General features: G+C 42.4%; 4 protein-coding genes and 1 long non-coding RNA gene across 5 annotated transcripts; 1 reads left to right on the top strand and 4 right to left on the bottom strand.

The window, feature by feature from the left end:
* Positions 1–313: 313 nt before the first annotated feature.
* On the bottom strand, positions 314–4,037 carry LOC115676399 (MDIS1-interacting receptor like kinase 2-like). Its single transcript, XM_030599300.2, has 2 exons — positions 1,120–4,037; positions 314–781 (listed from the first exon to the last, which is right to left on the bottom strand). Exons 1-2 carry the CDS (start codon positions 4,001–4,003, stop codon positions 396–398), a joined length of 3,270 nt encoding a protein of 1,089 aa, XP_030455160.1. The 5' UTR covers positions 4,004–4,037; the 3' UTR covers positions 314–395.
* Positions 4,038–13,262: 9,225 nt separating this feature from the next.
* Positions 13,263–13,739, top strand: LOC130138118 (uncharacterized). Its single transcript, XR_008816530.1, has 2 exons — positions 13,263–13,384; positions 13,518–13,739. It is a non-coding gene; the product is annotated as an uncharacterized LOC130138118 (long non-coding RNA).
* A 1,498-nt stretch (positions 13,740–15,237) lies between these two features.
* Positions 15,238–19,322, bottom strand: LOC115676398 (MDIS1-interacting receptor like kinase 2-like). The gene is made up of 2 exons (XM_056311214.1): positions 16,398–19,322; positions 15,238–15,724 (listed from the first exon to the last, which is right to left on the bottom strand). Exon 1 carries the CDS (start codon positions 18,373–18,375, stop codon positions 16,792–16,794), a length of 1,584 nt encoding a protein of 527 aa, XP_056167189.1. The 5' UTR covers positions 18,376–19,322; the 3' UTR covers positions 15,238–15,724; positions 16,398–16,791.
* LOC130138207 (MDIS1-interacting receptor like kinase 2-like) lies at positions 15,438–16,629 on the bottom strand. The gene is made up of 2 exons (XM_056311618.1): positions 16,398–16,629; positions 15,438–15,724 (listed from the first exon to the last, which is right to left on the bottom strand). Exons 1-2 carry the CDS (start codon positions 16,627–16,629, stop codon positions 15,438–15,440), a joined length of 519 nt encoding a protein of 172 aa, XP_056167593.1.
* Positions 18,481–19,290, bottom strand: LOC130138206 (probable leucine-rich repeat receptor-like protein kinase At1g35710). Its single transcript, XM_056311617.1, has one exon. It carries the CDS (start codon positions 19,288–19,290, stop codon positions 18,481–18,483), a length of 810 nt encoding a protein of 269 aa, XP_056167592.1.
* Positions 19,323–21,992: the final 2,670 nt, after the last annotated feature.

Raw genomic sequence — 21,992 nt, 5'->3', positions numbered from 1 at the left:
GGGTGGGTTCCAGGTTCCAGGTGGAACCTGTAAGGAACTTAGAACCGTTTACCCCTAATACCAATTGTGCTCTAGCACCTTTTGAGCATATCATCTTTTCTAGCGTTGGTGTTTGCGATTCTACATGACAAGCCACCAATAACGAAGAATTGTAACAAGTAAATGTAATAACTACAAGAAATATCTTGAGCTCGTTATCTTTTAAGCCATTCTTAAGGATTGGAAATCGCATCTGTAGTCCATCTCTTTCGGGTTGAAATTGCAAATGGGAGTGTTCCTAAGTGTTTTGGACTAATTAATAAAACATTGCAGAGATAGATAATGAAGTTGACTAAGATAAATAAAATACATGAGACAGCTTTCTACAAAGGTTGCAACAGAAAAACCAAAATATCTCAATAAGTGAAGCATGTAGGATCAACTAGTTCTTCCAATTTGATGTTTTCCGATGCGCTTAACATGATCGAGCTATGTGTTGATATCACTCGAGAAACTTGCTGCATACTTGGACGATGCTCCAGTTTGGGACTTAAGCACGAAAATGCCATCTTTGTCGCAAAGGCCACTTCTCCAAGCACATCACCTTCCGGGTATGGAATTCTTTGATCTAAAACTTCTTTCAATGGCCAAGAAGCTGTTGAATGGCGCAAGGACAATGAAGATGAGGATGCAAGAGATGATATGAGATCACCCGGATGTCTTCCCATGATTACTTCCAATGTCATCACTCCGAAACTATAAACATCGCATTTCTCGTTTACTTCCATTGTGTATGCGAGTTCTGCATAGAGAAAAGAGCAATTATTTCCTAGCTTTTATACAGTATCCATGCTTTGTTAATCTAAACTGATTTTGAATAAATTAGTATCAATCAAGACATACTATAGATTCCAATCGGATTTTAAAATTGTCATTTCTTTAGGGAAAAGTTCCAATTTATTAATTGATGGGCCTAAATCTCAACCAATCTATTATTGAACCTTTAAATCGTGTGAATAGTTTTGGATTTGGTGTTAGGTATTTAGACGCTTAAGCAAGGTAGGAAAGGATGAGGATCTTGTATAAGCAATTTCATGTCTATAAAATGAAGTGGGTGAAATTTTGAAGAAACCAACTTACCTGGAGCTGCATATCCAAAGGTGCCCGCAAAGGAAGTCCAATTGGATGAATAAGGTTGTAGAACCTTAGCCGTGCCAAAATCAGAGACGTGAGCTTCATATTCTTCATCCAGTAAAATGTTCTTACTCGATATGTCTCGATGAATTATAGGAGGAGAGCATTCATGGTGCATGTAGCACAAAGCATAAGCCACACCTTTAACAACATTCAGTCTCTTATTCCAATCAAATGTTTTTACCCTTTGTTCATTGTTCAATACATCTTTTAAGCTGCCACAATCCAAGAACTCGTACACCAAAAATGAATATCGAGAACTCGAGCAAAAGCCATAGAGTTTGACGATATTCCGATGCCGAGTTCCAGTCAAAGCATGAATCTCCCTTTCAAATGCTTTTCGACTCGCCATTTCAACATCCGATGCTTCCTTAAGTTTCTTTACAGCAACAGTCTCACCTGTTTTCAACTGTGCCTTGTAAACACTCCCATGTCCTCCCACACCGATGCAATATTTGGCATCAAACTCCTCCGTGGCTTCAATAATGCTCTCATAAACCATTCTTCCATCAAAGCTCCATACTGCCCACAGGTATTCATTACTTTCATCGATCGACCTAGCCTTTGTTTTCCTTTCTCTTCTGCATAAAATACTTGAAGCCCCCACAACAAGAAGCAAACAAACTAGGCAACCCAAAGTAGGAATCAAAATTAGCAGCAACTTTTTGTTTTTGTTTTGGCCTTTTGACATTGTTGTTGTACAGGGGTTGAGACCAACAATAACTCCACATAAGCCTTTGTTCCCTCTCACAACTTCAATTGTAGCATTATGAAAAGCTGGAATGTCTGTTAAAGAACCCTCTAACTCGTTATACGATATGTCGATCGATGTCAAGCTTGTCATGTCATCGAAGGTCGACACAATTGAACCCGAGAGCTGATTGTGTGAGAGATTGAGTATTTCCAATCGGTGCATAATCCCAAGTTGTCTAGGTATTTCTCCCGTAAGAAAATTTTGACTCAGATCGAGAATTTGAAGAGATTGAAGATTGCTAATCTCGATGGGAATACTTCTGTCAAGATTGTTTCTACTTAAATTCAAAAATTGAAGCTTCAAACAGTCCCCAAGTTCTTTAGGTATTGAGCCACTTAGGTTATTTCCGGCAATGTTAATTGTTGACAGACTGGACAATGTTCCGAGTTCTCGAGGTATGTAGCCTACGAGATGATTGTCATTGAGTGAGAGCTCTAGAAGAGACTCTAGCTTCCCTAAGTCTTCTGGAATTTCCCCAACAAGACTATTTGATGAGAGGTCAAGTTCATGTAATTGACTCATCTTGCCAAGCTCAAGGGGTATCATGCCTGAGATTCGAGTGTTGGAGATTTTCAGGCTTGTCAAATTGCTATATTCACCCAGTCTCGGTGGTAGCTCACCATATAGTTCATTGTTGCTCAACTCAAGATAATCTAAGCTAGGGTGTGTGCCGAGATCCTCGGATATATTTCCCTTGAGCTGGTTGTTTTGGAGCCTGACCCTATACAAACTCGTGCAGTTTTTGAGACCTCGTGGAATTGGACCAGTGAAGTGATTGTCATTTGCAGCAAAAGATCGAAGACTTCCGCCACTGCAAATATCTTGTGGCAATTTGCCAACAAAATTGTTATTGCTCAGCTGCAGGGTCGTGAGCCATGTGAGATTATTGATCTCAATGGGAAGAAAGCCCCCCAGACTGTTGTTGCGAAGTACCAGCTCAAGCAATTTGCTGGACTGTCCTATAGAACTAGGGATGGAGCCTGTGAGATTGTTGGAGTCAAGACTAAGTCGATAGAGAGATCTAAGCATAATTTCTTTAGGAATAGGACCGGATATCTCGTTATTTGAAATGGCAAGTTGACGCAAGTTACTTAAGTTCCCTATGGACACCGGGATAGAACCTGTTAGATGATTATTTAGCAGCTGAAGATATACGAGAGATCTCATTCTTCCAACTTCTGGAGGTATGGGGCCAGAAAGTTGGTTGCCATAGAGGTACAGAAATATCAAATTACTCAGATTTCCCAGAGTTCCGGGGATGGATCCATTGAGATTATTGGAAGACAAATCAAGTTCATAGAGAGATTCCAACATTCCTATTTCCTTTGGAATGGACCCGACAAGTTCATTGCCCAAGAGCTCTATTTTCATCAAGCTGCTCATGTTTCCAATGGAAGAAGGAATTGAACCGGTGATGCGGTTGTAAGCTAGGTAGAGAACACTAAGAGACTTGAGCCTTCCTATTTCTTTAGGGATGAAACCAGAAAGTTTGTTACTTGAAAGGAATAGGTCGGTCAAGTTGCTCAAGCTACCTATCTCTTTGGGAATTGGGCCGGTGAGATTGTTTGCCGAAAGATCGAGAAATTGTAAAGATTGCAACGACCAAAGTTGAGTTGGAATGTTTCCAAAAAGGTTATTTCGATCCAAGTAAAGATGAGTAAGCTTGGAAAGATCGCCAATACTTGGAGGGATGTTGCCGTAGAGCGAGTTGTTGCCAAGCTCAAGGGTGACCAAGCTAGGCAATTGGGAGAAATTGAGATGATGAAGCTTACCATGTATGGCAGAATCGGAAAGGTTCAAGCTCACGATGCTCCCAAGAGGATCACAATGGATTCCGCGCCATGAGCAAGGGTTGCTTCCATTCCAGGAAGACAAAGTATAGCGACTCCCAGTGTCTAGCTCAGATTTCCATTTTAGGAGTGCCTCCACTTCTTCATTTCTCGTTTTGTTGCCAGCACCAGCGAGGGCCACTATAGAAGAGCTTCGAGATGAAGCAAGACAAGGCATTTCTGGCAAGAGCATGAGAAGGACATCAGCGAGGAACAACAATAAGAGTTGTTTTCGTGACAAGGCCATGAGAGGTTTAGGTTATTTGGGGTGGTCTTTTCTTTGTTTCTAGGCAAATATGTGTTGAAATGGACCAAAGTACACCCAACGTATTTATAGCAGAATTGGGATCTTTAAGTCAACAACCAAGTCCATAATCATTTCTTCCCGGCGAATGAGAGAAGATTTCAAATTTTGTTTCAGGCGAATTAGATAAAACTCTCCTAAATTTTGGTGAATAATACACGTTTTCCCTTAAGCTTGTAACCGTTATGCAATAACCGTTATGGGCACCGTTGGGTTAATCTTACCTGATCGTAAAATGATTATCATTTCAAGTTTTATTCACGTGGATTTTCACCTCCACCCCCCAACAATTTATGCTGATAAAATGACAATTCCAATTTCTTTTTTCCCAAAAAAAGAAGAAGAAGTCGTTTGGAGTTGAATAACCTAATTGATTTTAATTCCCAATTTTTTCTTTCCTTTTTTATTACTAGAATTTGCTGTTGGTTTTTGCATCAGTCTGAATCAATTGACTAGGAAGCTTCATTATTTCAGACTACCTTCGCTGTCATTAGATGACTTTGACTAATGAACCGACGATCATCAGCAACGAGATAAGACATCATCTCGTGACGCCTCCGTCTCCCATCACAACTTGCAAAGACTTCTTAGTCTTCTTCAGAGCAAGGATTTTAATATTGCTGAGGTACAATCCCAACCTGCATTAACTAAATATGAATTCCTTGCCAAAAAAGCGGGAAATTCAACAAATGCACAACAAAGTCGTTTTTTTCGATTTACTTTTCGAGCTACATCTTATCTTTGTTTCTATATCATAAATATAGAAGCCATCAACAAGAAAAATAATTTTGGCTTGAGGTGTTATGGGCATCGTTGGGTTAATCTTACCTGATCATAAAATGATTATCATTTCAAGTTTTACTTGCGTGGATTTTCACCTCCACCCCCCAACAATTTATGCTGATAAAATGACAATCCCAATTTCTTTTTTCCCAAAAAAAGAAGAAGTAGTCGTTTGGAGTTGAATAACCTAATTGATTTTAATTCCCAATTTTTTCTTTCCTTTTTTATTACTAGAATTTGCTGTTGGTTTTTGCATCAGTCTGAATCAATTGACTAGGAAGCTTCATTATTTCAGACTACCTTCGTTGTCATTAGATGACTTTGACTAATGAACCGACGATCATCAGCAACGAGATAAGATATCATCTCGTGACGCCTCCGTCTCCCATCACAACTTGCAAAGACTTCTTAGTCTTCTTCAGAGCAAGGATTTTAATATTGCTGAGGTACAATCCCAACCTGCGTTAACTAAATATGAATTCCTTGCCAAAAAAGCGGGAAATTCAACAAATGCACAACAAAGTCGTTTTTTTCGATTTACTTTTCGAGCTACATCTTATCTTTGTTTCTATATCATAAATATAGAAGCCATCAACAAGAAAAATAATTTTGGCTTGAGGTGTTATGGGCACCGTTGGGTTAATCTTACCTGATCATAAAATGATTATCATTTCAAGTTTTACTCGCGTGGATTTTCACCTCCACCCCCCAACAATTTATGCTGATAAAATGACAATCCCAATTTCTTTTTTCCCAAAAAAAGAAGAAGAAGTCGTTTGGAGTTGAATAACCTAATTGATTTTAATTCCCAATTTTTTCTTTCCTTTTTTATTACTAGAATTTGCTGTTGGTTTTTGCATCAGTCTGAATCAATTGACTAGGAAGCTTCATTATTTCAGATTACCTTCGCTGTCATTAGATGACTTTGACTAATGAACCGACGATCATCAGCAACGAGATAAGATATCATCTCGTGACGCCTCCGTCTCCCATCACAACTTGCAAAGACTTCTTAGTCTTCTTCAGAGCAAGGATTTTAATATTGCTGAAGTACAATCCCAACCTGCGTTAACTAAATATGAATTCCTTGCCAAAAAAAGCGGGAAATTCAACAAATGCACAACAAAGTCGTTTTTTTCGATTTACTTTTCGAGCTACATCTTATCTTTGTTTCTATTTCATAAATATAGAAGCCATCAACAAGAAAAATAATTTTGGCTTGAGGTGTTATGGGCACCGTTGGATTAATCTTACCTGATCATAAAATGATTATCATTTCAAGTTTTATTCACGTGGATTTTCACCTCCACCCCCCAATAATTTATGCTGATAAAATGACAATCCCAATTTCTTTTTTCCCAAAAAAAGAGAAAGAAGTCGTTTGGAGTTGAATAACCTAATTGATTTTAATTCCCAATTTTTTGTTTCCTTTTTTATTACTAGAATTTGCTGTTGGTTTTTGCATCAGTCTGAATCAATTGACTAGGAAGCTTCATTATTTCAGACTACCTTCGCTGTCATTAGATGACTTTGACTAATGAACTGACGATCATCAGCAACGAGATAAGATATCATCTCGTGACGCCTCCGTCTCCCATCACAACTTGCAAAGACTTCTTAGTCTTCTTCAGAGCAAGGATTTTAATATTGCTGAGGTACAATCCCAACCTGCGTTAACAAAATATGAATTCCTTGCCAAAAAAGCGGGAAATTCAACAAATGCACAACAAAGTCGTTTTTTTTTATTTACTTTTCGAGCTACATCTTGTCTTTGTTTCTATATCATAAATATAGAAGCCATCAACAAGAAAAATAATTTTGGCTTGAGGTGTTATGGGCACCATTGGGTTAATCTTACCTAATCATAAAATGATTATCATTTCAAGTTTTACTCACGTGGATTTTCACCTCCACCCCCCAACAATTTATGCTGATAAAATGACAATCCCAATTTCTTTTTTCCCAAAAAAAGAAGAAGAAGTCGTTTGGAGTTGAATAACCTAATTGATTTTAATTCCCAATTCTTTCTTTCCTTTTTTATTACTAGAATTTGCTGTTGGTTTTTGCATCAGTCTGAATCAATTGACTAGGAAGCTTCATTATTTCAGACTACCTTCGCTGTCATTAGATGACTTTGACTAATGAACCGACGATCATCAGCAACGAGATAAGATATCATCTCGTGACGCCTCCGTCTCCCATCACAACTTGCAAAGACTTCTTAGTCTTCTTCAGAGCAAGGATTTTAATATTGCTGAGGTACAATCCCAACCTGCGTTAACTAAATATGAATTCCTTGCCAAAAAAGCGGGAAATTCAACAAATGCACAACAAAGTCGTTTTTTTCGATTTACTTTTCGAGCTACATCTTATCTTTGTTTCTATATCATAAATATAGAAGCCATCAACAAGAAAAATAATTTTGGCTTGAGGTGTTATGGGCACCGTTGGGTTAATCTTACCTGATCATAAAATGATTATCATTTCAAGCTTCTTGACAAAGGTCAGACCGACACTTTTTGGAGAAATCTCTTCTGGATGATTGCCGGGTTGGGCTTGGACGAATAACTATATCCATTCCCCTCTTGGGAGAATTTGGATTGGGTGGAATCCCCAAGACGTGGAACTTGAAGTTCTAGCCAAATCCGCGCAGGTCATTCACGGTCATGCCCGTATTTTGGCACTGAATAAAACCTATTTTTTCTCGGTTGTCTATGGTGAGCACACCTTCATTGCACGGCGATCTCTATGGGCTGATCTTAGTAGTTCCAGTACTCATTATGAAACTGAAGCCTGGTTGGTGGCCGGTGATTTTAATGCCATTCAGGATAACTCGGACAGAATGGGCAGCACCAATACTTGGATTCCTGCTTTTGATGAGCTTGACTCTTGCTTAAACCATGCTGGACTTGAGGACCTTCATTATGTTGGACACAGGTTTTCTTGGTCGACATCCTGTGGTGCAACCTGCAAACAAAGGAAGATAGACCGTGTTTTAATTAATGATCAATGGATCAACTCCTTCTCCTTCTCGGAAGCAACCTTCCTGGCCCCTAGAGTCTCTGATCATACCCCAATGATCATCAGAATTGCTCCTGAAGTTGTGTCCAAGAAGCCATTCAAATTTTTCAATTGTTGGATGTCTCACCCCTCCTTTCCAGCCATTATCTCACAGGTTTGGGACTCACACTGTGTTGGCACACCAATGTATATTCTCTGCCGGAAACTTAAGCTCCTTAAAGGTCGCCTTAAGCAACTCAACAGGGCTTCTTTTTCGGATATAGCGAATCGTACTGCTGAGGCCAGGTCAGCACTCATAGCTACACAGGATGCCCTCACCTTAGACCCTCTTAATTTGGGGTTAGCAATTCTGGAAAAAGAGCAACTTCAATGCTTCTCAACTCTCCGACTTCAGGAAGAGTCCTTCTTCGTACAAAAATCCCGTATCAGGTGGCTGAATGGTAGAGATAAAAACACAAAATATTTCCATCATTTTGTTAAAAAACGACAACTACAGAACCGTATCCTCTCGGTTACTGATGATGATGGAGTAATCCTCCCTGAATCTAACTTGGTCCACAACCATATCATTTCATATTTTGAGACCTTATTCAAGGCTAGACCCGACACCTCTCGCCTTGCCGTGGAAGAGATCACACCTATGATTGAGCGGGCCCTTAATGATGAGCAAGTTCTCCTTCTCTCTCGAGAGGTCACGGACACGGAAATTAGGAACTCTATGTTCTCATTAGCAAAAGGTAAGGCCCCTGGCCCTGATGGTTATAATGTTGATTTCTTCATCTCGTCTTGGGATGTGGTTGGTCCCTCGATCATCCTGGCTATCAAGGACTTCTTTCGCTCTTCCTCATTACTAAAGGCGACCAACACCACCATTCTCACTCTTGTCCCGAAGGTTCCTAATGCATCGACAATGAGTGATTTCCGACCAATTGCTTTTTGTAATTAAGTCTATAAATGTATAACAAAGATATTGGCTAATAGGATTGCATCTGTATTGCCCTCCATCATTGGGACTTCCCATAATGCTTTTGTTAGAGGTCGAAGGATAGGAGACAATATCCTGCTTGCCCAAGAGCTCTTTGCTGGGTTTCACCATAACCCATATCTTCCTAAGTGTGCCATCAAGATAGATTTCCAAAAAGCTTATTATACGGTTGACTAGATATTTTTGGAAAAGGTCTTGCAATCCTTTGCCTTTCCACAAAAGTTTATTCGGCTTATTATGGAGTGTGTTACCTCCCCCAAATTTTCTGTGGCCTTCAATGGGGATCTCCATGGGTTCTTTGCAAGAGGAAGAGGTATCCGTCAAGGTGACCCTTTATCCCCATACCTCTTCACCCTTGTGATGGAAGTGTTCTCTGGGATACTCAATTCCAAGGCACGACACCCGACCTTCAAATTCTTCTGGAGATGCATGTGACATTTCGAATTTCGGCCCATTTTTTGGATTTATAAAATATGTAATTCGTCAGTGTGCTTATAGTAAAATCTCGCCCGGGAACTGATCACTCTTAGTTATGATTTTTAAAATTGAGATTTTGCTAAAATCGCATTCGATCAAATTTGGCCGTTATTTAGAGCCCGAACTTTGGTGTCGAATTTTTCGGAGTTTTGTGACGAATTTAATTGGACGGTGTCGATATTATTGTGGCCAGCCTCGACATTACCCGGGATATGTGAAAAGTGAAATTTTGACTGGGTGCGAATTTGGAATAGTAGACCTCCTACGTAGTGTGTTTTAGTTAGTTTCTTCTGACCCTTTTTCCTAATTATTAATTAGGATTTTCGTGGACCGTTAGATTGATTTTTTGGTTCGAATTGTAATCGTTGGATCGCGATCATTACTTTGACTCTCTCTCTCCTGCCGCTCTGCCGCGCACGTTCCCCCATGCACACGTCCCCTCATGCACGTTCCCCCCCTTTTTTCTGTCAGACTCTCTCTCCCCCCATGCACACGTCCCCTCATGCACGTTCCCCCCTTTTTTCTGTCGGACTCTCTCTCCTCTTTCTTATTTTTCTCTTCTTCCCTTTTCTCTTTCTTCCTTCTTCTCTTCCTCTCCCTCCTTCTTCCCCGACGCCGCTGCTTCTGCTTCTTCCTCAGCCCAACCGTCGCCCGAGCTCGTCGCCGCCCATCGCCACGCGCCGCCGCCGTCGCCAGCCAGCTCGACCGCCGCGCCGCGCCGCACTGTCCGTCTAGCCACCATCCCAACCGACTGTTCTCTCCCTCTCCTCCGTGCGAGCAGCAGCTCGCCGCTACGTCCGCCACAGCCAGGCTCCGCCGAGCCGTCAGCCAGCTCGTCCGGCAGCTCGCCTGGCGCCGCCGCCCCGCCAGCGGCCGCGCCGTGTCGCCCCAACTACCGCCGGTTCGCCCCTCCCTCAGCCTCAGCCCTCCCCCTTTCGTCACCCCCGTCCTGGCTGACCTTCCCCTCCCCTTCGGCCCCGTCGCCGCCACGTCGCCGAGACCAGCTCGCCGCCGTGCCGCCGTCGTCCCTGCGGCTCAACGACGACGCTACTGCCCCCTGCTCCGGCCGAGATAGTCGCCGAACTCACCACCGCTGCCGTCGCACCTGCTCGTCGTCGCTCGCCGCCGCCGTAGCTCGCCGCCGTCGCCGTCCGACCGTCGTCCCGGCTAGCCCAGCTCCTCGGCCATCCAGGTCGCGCGGCCGAGCATGCCCAGCCGTGGCCTGACAGCCAACCAGCTCGCCTAGGCCATGCCCAGGCCGTGGCCGAGCAGCCCTGGCCATTCGCCCGGCCGTGGCCCATCGCCCGCCATGCCCGTCGCCGTGCCCTGCCGCGGCCAAGCATTTTGCCCGTGGTCGTGGGCCGCACCGAGAATTTTGCCCGTGTGCCGAGCCCCGCGCCCTCGCCTGTGCCGATCCCAACACTGTTCACCCGGGCCATTTTGAGCCCGAGTGGATTTTTCCCGAGCCAAAACCTAGTAAATGACTTCCTAATCCCTATTTAGTATAATGGGTATTTTTAGACTTGTTTAGGGGTCAATTAGAGTTGGTTTAGTGACTAAGTTAGGAAATTGATTAGTTGGTTAGAATGTGATTAGTACATGAATTTTGTGATAGGTGGTAGATTAAATTGCGGTGATTACGTGGCTAATTATGGTGAGTTAAAGGACCGGATTGCCGTGGCGTGTGTGGGTGAAATCGATGATTGATTGTGGCCGACTTGAATGTCGGATTGGTGAGCTCGTGGTTTGGAATTAGGATGGTTTTGGGTGCATATTAGTGGCTAATGTTGGTGGGTCAATGATTGGCTTGTTGTGGCATTCGTGGGTGGATTTGATGTTCTTATGTGGCCGGCTTGAATGTCGGATTGTTGGGTTAGTGTGATGAGCTTGTGATGTGATTTGGATTCGTACGACGTGTTGAATGGCGAATTGTGATGTGGTGAGCATGCCTTGAGTTTGAATAGTACGACTTGTGAGAATGACGAATTGTGTTGTGGTGCATGTGCATGAGAAAAGCCTGGATTGATCGGAGGGCTGCCAACCTGAGGTGTGGTTATGCGAGTGTGGCGAGAAAGGCATGATCAGACCTGAGGCGTGGTTACGCGGGTCATTGGAAGGGGAAAAATGTCTTGAGGCGTGGTTATGCGGGACGAAGCCCAGATTGATCGGAGGGCTGAGCCCGAGGCGCAATAGCGCGGGCTGTGAGATTGGGCCTGAGGCGCAGTGGTGCGGGCAGTGAGATTGGGCCTGAGGCATAGTGGCGCGGGCAGTGAGAATGGACCTGAGGCGCAGTGGCATGGGTCGTGAGAAAGATGTTCGGCCATGCATGCGAATTGAGTGTGATTGAATTGGCTGGTTGAATGTGTGATTGAATTAGTTGGATTGATTGAGTGCATGTGTGGTTGGTGTTTGAGTGATTGTGATATGTTATTGAGTAATTATTATTGTATTATCACGTTTTGAATAACGTGCAGAGTTGGCATACGTTCTGATGGCAAAGGTAAGTACAATGATGTGAGCTCGTTATGTTGTTAGCTAGATTGCATGTATGACTTGTCTGGGTACGCATTGGCCTATGTGGAGTTTAGGGTGTTGCTTATTGAGACTCGTTCTCATGGTTATTATATAACCATTTCAGACCCTCAACCCCGACCATGAATGGTCCGTCACAGCGTTTTGGGATCCCGAGGAAGGGCCGATGGAGCAAGACTTGAAGAGAAGCCCATGGAGTTAGTGGACCTTTATGTATAGTTAGGCTAGTCTACCTGCCACCTGTTCCTTTTTGATGATTATGGTGGATCTAACCCTAGGAGCCTAATGCCTGAATTGTACGACCGAATGTTGTAAGTGACGGTCTTCTATTGTTAGGATATTATTGGGTTGTGTTATTGTTACTCCTCTGTCATATTTTATTGTCTGGGTTGTTTTAAATTCGCTTCCGCTTACTTACTCGTGTGAGTGTTTCTTTTGGGTCGGTGACGCGTCATGGGACGTCGCGTTCGATACGACCGCAGAAGGGATGCCGCGTGCCGTAGGATTGGGGGCGTGATAATGCGAGCCTTCCTCTCTTACACACCTATTCTTTGCCGATGATGTGCTGCTGTTTGTTGAGGCCAATCGGGCGTCAGCAACTCTTATGAAGGAAGGCCTGGAATTATTTTCGGCTTGGTCTGGACTTATACCGAATGCCAACAAAAGTGAGATCTTTTTCTCAGGTGGATCCAATGAGATTCGATCCCAAATTCGGCACATTTTCGGCTTCAATGAAGGTACCCTCTCCTTTAGATATCTTGGTGTACCTATCATTGCGACTCGACTAAGCAAGACATACTGCATTGCCTTAGTAAACTCCATTACCGCTTGAGCTCGATCTTGGTCACAACGCTTCCTATCTTTTGCGGGTAGGTTACAACTTATTAAATCAATCCTTCATGCTATCCAAGTTTATTGGGCTTCTGTCTTCTCCCTTCCCCGTTTAGTGCTATCAAAAATTGAAATGATTTTAAGACAATTCTTATGGAGAGGCCCGGACTTGGGACCTGGAAGGGCTGAAGTGCCATGGAGTGTTATGTGCCTCCCTAAAGACGAAGGAGGATTGGGCATTCGTCGGCTCCTTGACTGCAATCGTGCAGCCTTACTCAAACACATTTGGAACCTTTTCACAGACAAGGAATCGCTTTGGTGTAAATGGATTCATTCCATTTTTCTTAAAAACAAGAACTTCTGGGTCGCACCTAAACCAACTGTGTGCTCTTGGGCTTGGAAAAAATTTCTTGACCTCCGCTAAGATTTCCAGCTTCACTTCTTTTGGCGCCTTGGCAATGGAGCTAACACCTACTTTTGGTTTGATCATTGGCACGCTAGGGGCCCTCTTTATAAACTTTTCTCTGACAGGGACATTTACCCATCAAGAATCCCAAGAAAGTCCTCGGTGAGAGAATTCTAATCCTCGGTATGGCATCAATCCCCAGTTTTGGATGCGCTCCACTCCTGGCCACTTGGTTTATCCCTAAATGAGGATGGAATTGACCACCTAACTTGGACGGGACATCCCTCAGGTATTTTCTCCTCATCCAGGGCTTGGGAATTGATTAGAAACAAGGGACAACAAGTCAACTGGAGCTCTTTCATCTGGGATTCTTCCATTTCACCCAGATATGGCTTTCTATTGTGGCTTACCACGCTCAATAGGCTCCCCACGCAGGTACTTTTATTGAGCTATCATAGGATTGCGGAAGGGGTTTGTGCCTTTTGCCATTGTAGACCGGACTCCATTGACCACTTATTCTTTGGCTGTAACCTCACGGGCTCCCTTGCCCTTTTTTGGGCATCCAAATGCGGCCTCTCCTGGCGCAATAGACCATGGCAAGACAATCTTCATTGGGCAATCCGTTTTATTGGGGGTAATACTTTCCACCATCGCATCGCTCGGTTTTCCTTCAATGCACTTTGCCATATCATTTAGTCAAAAAGGAACCACATCCTCTTCAGGAACAAGAATCTTTTCTTGCTGGCCATTCGTAACCACCTTGTAAAGGTCACAAGAGATAGAGGGCTGTCCTTTAAGCCTGTGGAAGACACTCCCCGTAACCGGAGAATACAAAACAACTGGGGCATCTCAACAACAATCTTTGAGTGATCTTCTTTGTAGATTGTGTATAGCTCTTGTTTTCCCTTAGCCACTGTTTTGGCTATCTTTTGGTCCACTCCGATCGCTTATAGCTTTGAATAGTCGCACACCTTCTACCCGTTGGAACATCATTGGTGTCCCATTGGGTACGAGGTTTTTGTGTTCGACTAAACCATCCTTGTAAGTGGTGCGTTAAAAAGTTAATATACATCTTACCTTACCAAAAAAAAAGTTTAAATTGATCGGTGGAGAGAAACTATGTCCATGAAATAATGTAAGGCAAAACATGACTCCGAAACCATGTTGGAAAGCCTTCACTTAAAAGCTTAAGTTGTTTGCATCCTTTGAGGTCCTGGTGCTCTTCATGTGCTGTGAGAATTCATCTTCTACAGTAAGAGCAATTAGAGAGCATTCCAACCATATATATAGGGCGAGAGAAACGTATTTTAGCAACAAAAAAAAAGGACGAGAGAAACGTAGACAACTTACTTCTTACCGAAGATTTCACAATTTGATCAAATTTGACCTGAAGCCTTACATGTTCGATTTTTTTATTCGATGAAACAATTGGGTAGCATCAATCAAGAGCATCCCGACCACACTCAAATTGGCGAAATCTGACGATTGGATCGAAGATATCATATAGCTAAATATCTATTATTTGATTGGAATTTCGTAAGCTTTCAATTTGGCGGCATCGTTTAGTAGTTGAGTTTGCGAGCTTTCCGGATTATCATGAATTGTTTCCATTAGATCTAAAACGAGATATCGCAAGTCAAAGTTTGGTCAAAATTGGGTAATAAGGACAAAACGAGAATAGGAACAATGTAAGGCCATAGGGCTGACAAAGGACTGAATGCGAACTCCCATAGTCTGGTTGAACTTAAACCAAACTGAGGGTGAGTCTGCTTTTAGTTTACTGATAAACAACCGAAGTTCATCTGGTATAGTCGTCAAAAAATAGGTCGCGCTCGTGCGTTGTATTCCCGTTATGAGATTGTCATCCACGCACTTCTAGAAACTAGAAATCATGAACTTTTCGTGGCCATGATCATCGCACAAATACTGATGTCAAACGGAGGAGATACATGCGCTTGAAGTTTCGCAGAAAAATTAGCTAATGGCTCGTAGTTGCAAGTATTGGCAAGACTAGAGGTGGCGATTCAATCACGACACAAGAACATGACTCAAACGCGATTGCAAGTTAATGAGAGAGGCAAAATCGACACAATACAATATGAATTAACTTAGAACTAACATGAATTGACATATTTTCACTCATTTTCCATGAAAAGTACTTTTTAATCACATTGAAATATTATTGGAACGATATTTGACATTGATAACTAATACAAATGTATAGACATGACAAGAATTGCTCAACAAGTGAAGCCTCTAATATTAGCTCAGTCTTCCAATATTATATTCTCTAACGAAAATAACATGAATGAACGATGTGCTGATAACTCTTGAGAAACTTGTCACATGCTCATACGATGCTCCGATTTGGGACTCAAGCATGACAATGCGATCTTTGTCATGAGAGCCACTTCCCCTAGCAAATCGCCCTCAGGGTACGGAACCCTCTTATCCAAAACTTCTTTCAGTGAGCAATGTGGGATTGTCGAATCACTCGATGATGGTAGAGATGTGGACAAGAGAGATGATATGAGATCTTGCGGATGTCTTCCCATTATCACTTCCATTGCTACGACTCCAAAACTATAGACATCGTATTTCTCGTTCACTTCCCTTGTGTAGGCGAGTTCTGCAAATAGAACAGCTCTTTTTCTCACTTAATCTTATTAACATTGTCTATTTTGATCTTTTAGTCTTTTAGATGCACATTTAAGTGAAACCAGTTTAAAGAAGCCTTGTATTTGGACCGAGCCTTAAATGTCAAACAGAAAAAAGATGTACTAAGCCTTATCCAATCAATCCGTGTACTCATATTGTATCCTTATCCTGATAAGAGGACTTGTTTTTCTAGGACTCTTAACCATTTGAATCTCCTCTTTGTTCTTGAATATTATTGTCTTGAAAAAATAATATTTGAGGGTAAATTTGATAATGTAAAAGAAAAATTGGAAAATCTCCAATTTTAGGGATTATAATTTCATGAAAGTAGCAACTCTCAGCAGCTCGTTATCGTAGCTAACTATTTTCTACTGCAAATCACGTTGTACTTTCTTTAGATTTCAATGTGATTAGAATAATTCCCATTCACTAACAACAATATCTCGTTTTATCCTTTAGCGTGACTTGTATTTCAGTAACTCTGCACAAAGGAAAACATTTGAAGAACGTTGGGATTTATGTTAGGTATATGTTAAACAAATGGAGCCAAATTATCCATCTATCTTTTAAGTAGGATTTGTTGAATGTGGGAAATATCACATACTCATGCATGAAAAGAGTAAAATCTCATGAAAAGAATTTACCTGGAGCTGCATATCCAAATGTGCCTGCAAATGAAGTCCAGTTGGATGAATCATGTTTTAGAACCTTAGCAGTGCCAAAGTCCGAGACGTGAGCTTCATATTCTTCGTCTAGTAAAATGTTCTTGCTCGATATGTCTCGATGAATTATAGGAGGATAGCATTCATGGTGCCTGTAGGACAAAGCATTAGCCACACCTTTAACAACATTCACTCTCTTATTCCAATCGAACATTCTTATCCTTTGTTCCCTCTTCAAAATATCCTCCAAGCTGCCCGATTCAAGAAACTCATAAACCAAAAAAGAATGGCGAGAGGTCGAACAAAAGCCATACAGCTTGACGATATTTCGGTGTCGGGTTTCCATCAAAGAATGAATCTCCCTTTCGAATGCTTTTCAACTAGCCATTTCAACATCTGGCGCTCCATTCAAATTTTTAACAGCAACAATCTCACCCGTTTGCAGCTTGACCTTATAAACACTCCCTTGTCCTCCCACGCCGATGCAATATTTGGCATCGAATGCCTCGGTGGCTTCAATAATGTTCTTGTACACCGTTCTTCCATCATAGCTCCATATTTCGAGCATACTTTTACTGCTCGCTTCTATCAAGTCAGTCTCTCCTTGCCTTGTTCTTCGGTATATAATGCATGAAACTCCCACCAAAAGAAACAAAGCAAGCAGGCAACCGGATGTAGGGAGTAAAATGAGCAGCAAATTTTTGTCTCCGTCTTTCCCTTTCGTCTCCGTCCCTGGACAATGCGTGAGACCCATAATATTTTCGCACAAGCCTTTGTTCTCTCTTATAGCAGCCATTGTAGCATTATGAAAGGCTGGAATGTTTGGTAAAGGACCCTCTAACTCATTATAGGATACATCAACATATGTCAGGCTTGTCATAGCATCCAAAGTCGGTGAAATTGAACCAGACAGTTGATTGTGTGAGAGATTGAGTGTTTCCAAACTGTGCAATGTTCCAAGTTGTAGAGGTATATCTCCAGTAAGCAAATTTCGACTTAGATTTAGACTTTGAAGAGAATGCAGGTTGCCAATCTCAATCGGAATGCTCTGCTCAAGATTATTTCTGCTTAAATTTACATACTGAAGGTTCAAACACTGCCCAAGTTCTCTGGGGATTGAGCCACTTAGCTTGTTTCCCGCAACATTGATTTGATTTAGGTCAGATAATGCTCCAATTTCGCGAGGAATAGAGCCGGCGAGATGGTTGCCATCCAGCCAAAGCTCCAGCAGAGGCTGTAATTTTCCAAGTTCTTTTGGAATTTCCCCGACAAGATTATTTGAAGATACGTGCAGTACATGCAATTGAGTCATCTTTCCCAGATCAGGTGGTATCTTGCCCGATAATTTATTGTCGGAGATTTTCAGGCTTGTCAAATTGCTCCAATCGCCCAATCTCGGTGGAAGCTCTACATAAAGTTCATTATTGCTCAACTCAAGGTAATCCAAGTAGGGGTATGTGCCGAGAACATCAGTAATGTTGTCCTTTAACAGGTTATTTTGGAGCCTAACTCTATACAAACTTGTACAATTTTTTAGGCTTTGCGGTATCGGTCCCGTGAAGTGATTGTTTGCAGCACCGAAATATTTAAGAACTCGACCGTTGCATATATCCGGTGGCAATTGGCCGACAAACTGGTTATCGTTGAGTTGTAGGCTTGTAAGGGATGTGAGATTTTTCATCTCAATGGGGAGAGAGCCTTCAAGGCTATTCTCAATTAGAGACAGATAAGCAAGGAGCCCCAGTCTCCCCATCTCTTTCGGAATCGAGCCAGTCAACTTATTTTGGTGCAAGTACAATTCATTGATCTTGCTTAAGTTTCCGATACTAGAAGGTACAGGGCCGGTGATATTGTTTCCAGAGAGGAACAGGATGGTCAAGTTGCCCAACTTCCCTATCGTTTCCGGGATAGATCCTGAGAGGTTATTGTTTAACAGCTGAAAATGTATGAGGGATCTCATTCCTCCAACTTCTTCAGGTATGTGGCCAGAAAGTTGGTTTCCATAGGAGTAAAGAAATGCTAAATTAGTCAAATTTCCTAGAGTTGGAGGGATAGATCCATTGAGTTAATTTTCTGATAAATCAAGCTCACTAAGAGACTCCAACATCCCTATTTCCATTGGAATGGACCCGACCAGATCATTATCGAAAAGCCATAACTTCATCAAGCTGCTCATATTTCCAATGGAAGAAAGAATTCGACCGGTGATGCGGTTCTTATGTAGAAACAGATAATTGAGAGATTTGAGCATACCTACTTCTGGAGGGATGAACCCGGAGATCTTATTGTTCTGAGGGTATAAGCCAGTAAAGTTACTCAAACTTCCTATAGAGCCGAGGACTGGACTAGTGATGTTGTTCGACGAAAATTCCAGAACTTCTAGAGACCACATCGATCCGAGTTGGGTCGGAACGTGTCCAGAGAGGTGGTTTTGAGACAAGTCTAGGTAAGCAAGCTTGGAAAGATTGCCGAGGCTCGAGGGGATGTTCCCAAAGAGTGAGTTGTTGGCAAGTTTAAGGGTGACCAAGTTGGGCAATGAGGAGAAATCAAGATCGTGAAGCGTACCACGGATGGCGGAGCTCGAGAGGTTCAAACTGATGATGCTCCCAAGAGGATTGCAACTGAGTCCGCGCCAAGAGCAAGGGTCGCTTCCATTCCAGGAAGACAAGATAGAGCGACTCTCGCTGTTGAGCTTAGAGTTCCATTTTAGGAGTACCGCCACTTCCTCATCTCTTGTTTGGCTACCTGAAAGAGCGAAGGCCACTAGAGGAGAGCTTTTGGATGAAGCAGGACGAGACACTTCTTGCATAATAAGCACGAGAAGGACATATCCTAGGAAGAGCATTGAGAGTTGTTTTTGAGACGATGCCGCCATTTGACAGGATGTTTTAAAGCTATGAGGAGGGGGCTTTTCTTGTTGCAATGGCAATGCCAGCGGACGACGGTCTTTGTAGTAGAATGAAGTGGTATCTTCATACCATCTAAGACCAAGTCAAATATTGGTTCACACTCTAAGCTCACCCAATGCTCGTTGTCCGTGACAGCTGCCGAAAGTTTTGGCTTTTCTGGTTTGAGAAAAATTAAAATCCGGTACGCTTCAAGAGTGACTTCTGTAGCATATTCTGTCCAACCGCATAGCAGAAAACTGTGAGACCTTCGTATCTACGTTGAGTCCTAGTTGAAATATAAGCTTTCGTATGTGTGCTTCTGTTGACACCCGAAATTAATTAGAGATTTCGTCGTGAGAATATATGAATAAAAGGACAAGAGATGACATCACTTGTACTAAAATGACAGCTGGTAAGTACGGGCAGTCATAAGCGGGAAATTTGAAATTCAGATAGAGGGGGATAAAAAATGCTGAAGGTATTGTCGTCGAAGATATCAACAAGGAGAAGATGGGGAGAAGCTATAAAAAATTCGATGAAAGCCTTCGTTCCAGAAATGCTAAAAATGCTTCTCATCGATGAAAAGGGTGATGGATGTCAGACGGAGGAAAAGTTCGATGAAGGATATCATCCCAGGAGATAGGTGTCAGACGGAGGAAAAGTTCGATGAAGGATATCATCCCAGGAGACAGGTGTCAAACGGAGGAAAAGGTTCGATGACAGTTATCATTCCAGGAGACAGGTGTCAAACGGAGGAAAAGTTCGATGACGGTTACTATCCCAAGAGACAGGTGTCAAACGGAGGAAAAGTTCGATGATGGTTATCATCCCAAGAGACAGGTGTCAAACAAAGGAAAATATTGATGACGGTTACATCCCAAGCGATAGGTGTCAAACGGAGGAAAAGATCGATGACGGTTATCATCCCCAGCGACAGGTGTCAAACAGAGGAAAGGCTCGATGATGGTTATCATTTTGAGAGACAAGTGTCAAATGGAGAAAAGATTCGATGACGGTTATCATCTTGAGAAACAGGTGTCAAATGGAGAAAAGGGTCGATAACGGTTATCATCTCGAGAAACCGGTGTTGAATGAAGGAAAGGGCTCGGTGACGGTTAACGCTTTAGAGACTAAATGGGCTCAAAAGCAGTTTCCATTTCGTACAAAAGATAAAATCGATAACTGTTGATAAACAGTTGTCATCGCATGAACGGTGAAGATGAAATCAACGATAGAGATTGGATACAACACCAAGAACAGTTACCAAGTCTGCGCTATAAATAGCACCTGATTACCAATAGGAAAACCCCCCCGGCACACATGAAAAACAAATATTGTCTTTTATCTTTACTTCCCAGTTTCGCACTTTCAGCTTTCATAGTTATAGTCTTTATTCTCCAGTTTCGCATTTTCAGTTTCTTTAGCTATAATTGCTCAGATCTTTGTAAAGTTTGGACGCCACCATCAATTGGATGGATTTGTCTAGATCTTCTGTAAAACTCAAGTTCCTTATTCAAGCCTGGATTGCTCCTGTCCGGAATTAGATCTAGAACTCAGTCTCCTTTCATTAAGAGTCGAAGAACGACTTTCGGTGAATTATATTTCGTCGCGAGGACATTTTCTGATGAAACATAATTTTGGCACGCTCAGTGGGACTTCTTAGATCAATTGGAGGAGTGACAATGGCACGAACGAGAAGTTGGAGTCAATTAGACCAGAATAACAATGTTCCAGGGAGCAGTGCACCCCCGAATCCTACTGTAGAACGAGTGACGCGCACAGAATCATCAAACGGCCGAACAATCACAGAGTAGGGTCAGGTAGGAGAGATAGATGTTCCCAGACACCTTACTGAAGAACAAAGAAGGCAATTGGAACCAAATCCAGTTACACTTGCTACTATGAGAAGAATCATGGAAGAACAACATAATGATTTGGCTAATCTGGTTACTAGATGCATGGCTGACACTGTTTGGCCATTGATTATCAACACGGTTCAAGAGATCACTGGAAGGTCGAATTTGTCGATGAATTCTTCTCAATCACAGACTGTCCCAGTTGTACCTCCAGGTGTAGTTGGAGGTCTTGGACAACCCATTGTTATGAACTCTGGCAGTGCGACAGCAGGGCAAATTATGCCTCATGCACCAGTAAGAATTCTTCAGAGAGGAGAAAATGCATTGGCAAATCAAACACACGCCCACTTGTCAACAATTGAAGGTAATGCAGTTAATCCAATACTTCGAAACGAGAATATAAATATGGGTCAACTGGCAGCCAACGGAGCAAACTCGTCTGGTTCGGTTCAGACAAATGTGACTACTGCAAATTTGGTTCCTCAAAATGCTGTTCCGTATCAATTGCACGATAACGCGGTGTCCAGTGGTTTTGCAGCTCAACCAAGCATTTCTCAGATGTTGTTCAGGCCAAATGTAAATATAGATAGTCCGGGGAGGAATGTAACACCACCACAGCCAATTCCACAATATCCACAACCACCATTGCAAAACACAATTCCTCAATATCCGCAACCACCATTGCAAAACACAATTCCTCAATATCCACAGCCACCACTACAGAATCCAGCTCCACAGCATCCACAACCAATAGCACAATATCCATTACTATAACCAACACCACAAGTGCCAATACCCCAATATCAGATGCATCAACCTCTGCAACAAAATGC

The sequence above is a fragment of the Syzygium oleosum genome, unplaced genomic scaffold (genome assembly GCF_021117445.2).
Source record: "Syzygium oleosum isolate NSW1041296 unplaced genomic scaffold, Sole_v2.1 Sole_v2.05, whole genome shotgun sequence".
NCBI classification, from domain to species: domain Eukaryota; kingdom Viridiplantae; phylum Streptophyta; class Magnoliopsida; order Myrtales; family Myrtaceae; genus Syzygium; species Syzygium oleosum.
The sequence above is the reverse complement of the archived record's forward strand: the minus strand, read 5'-3'. Positions and strand labels throughout refer to the sequence as shown.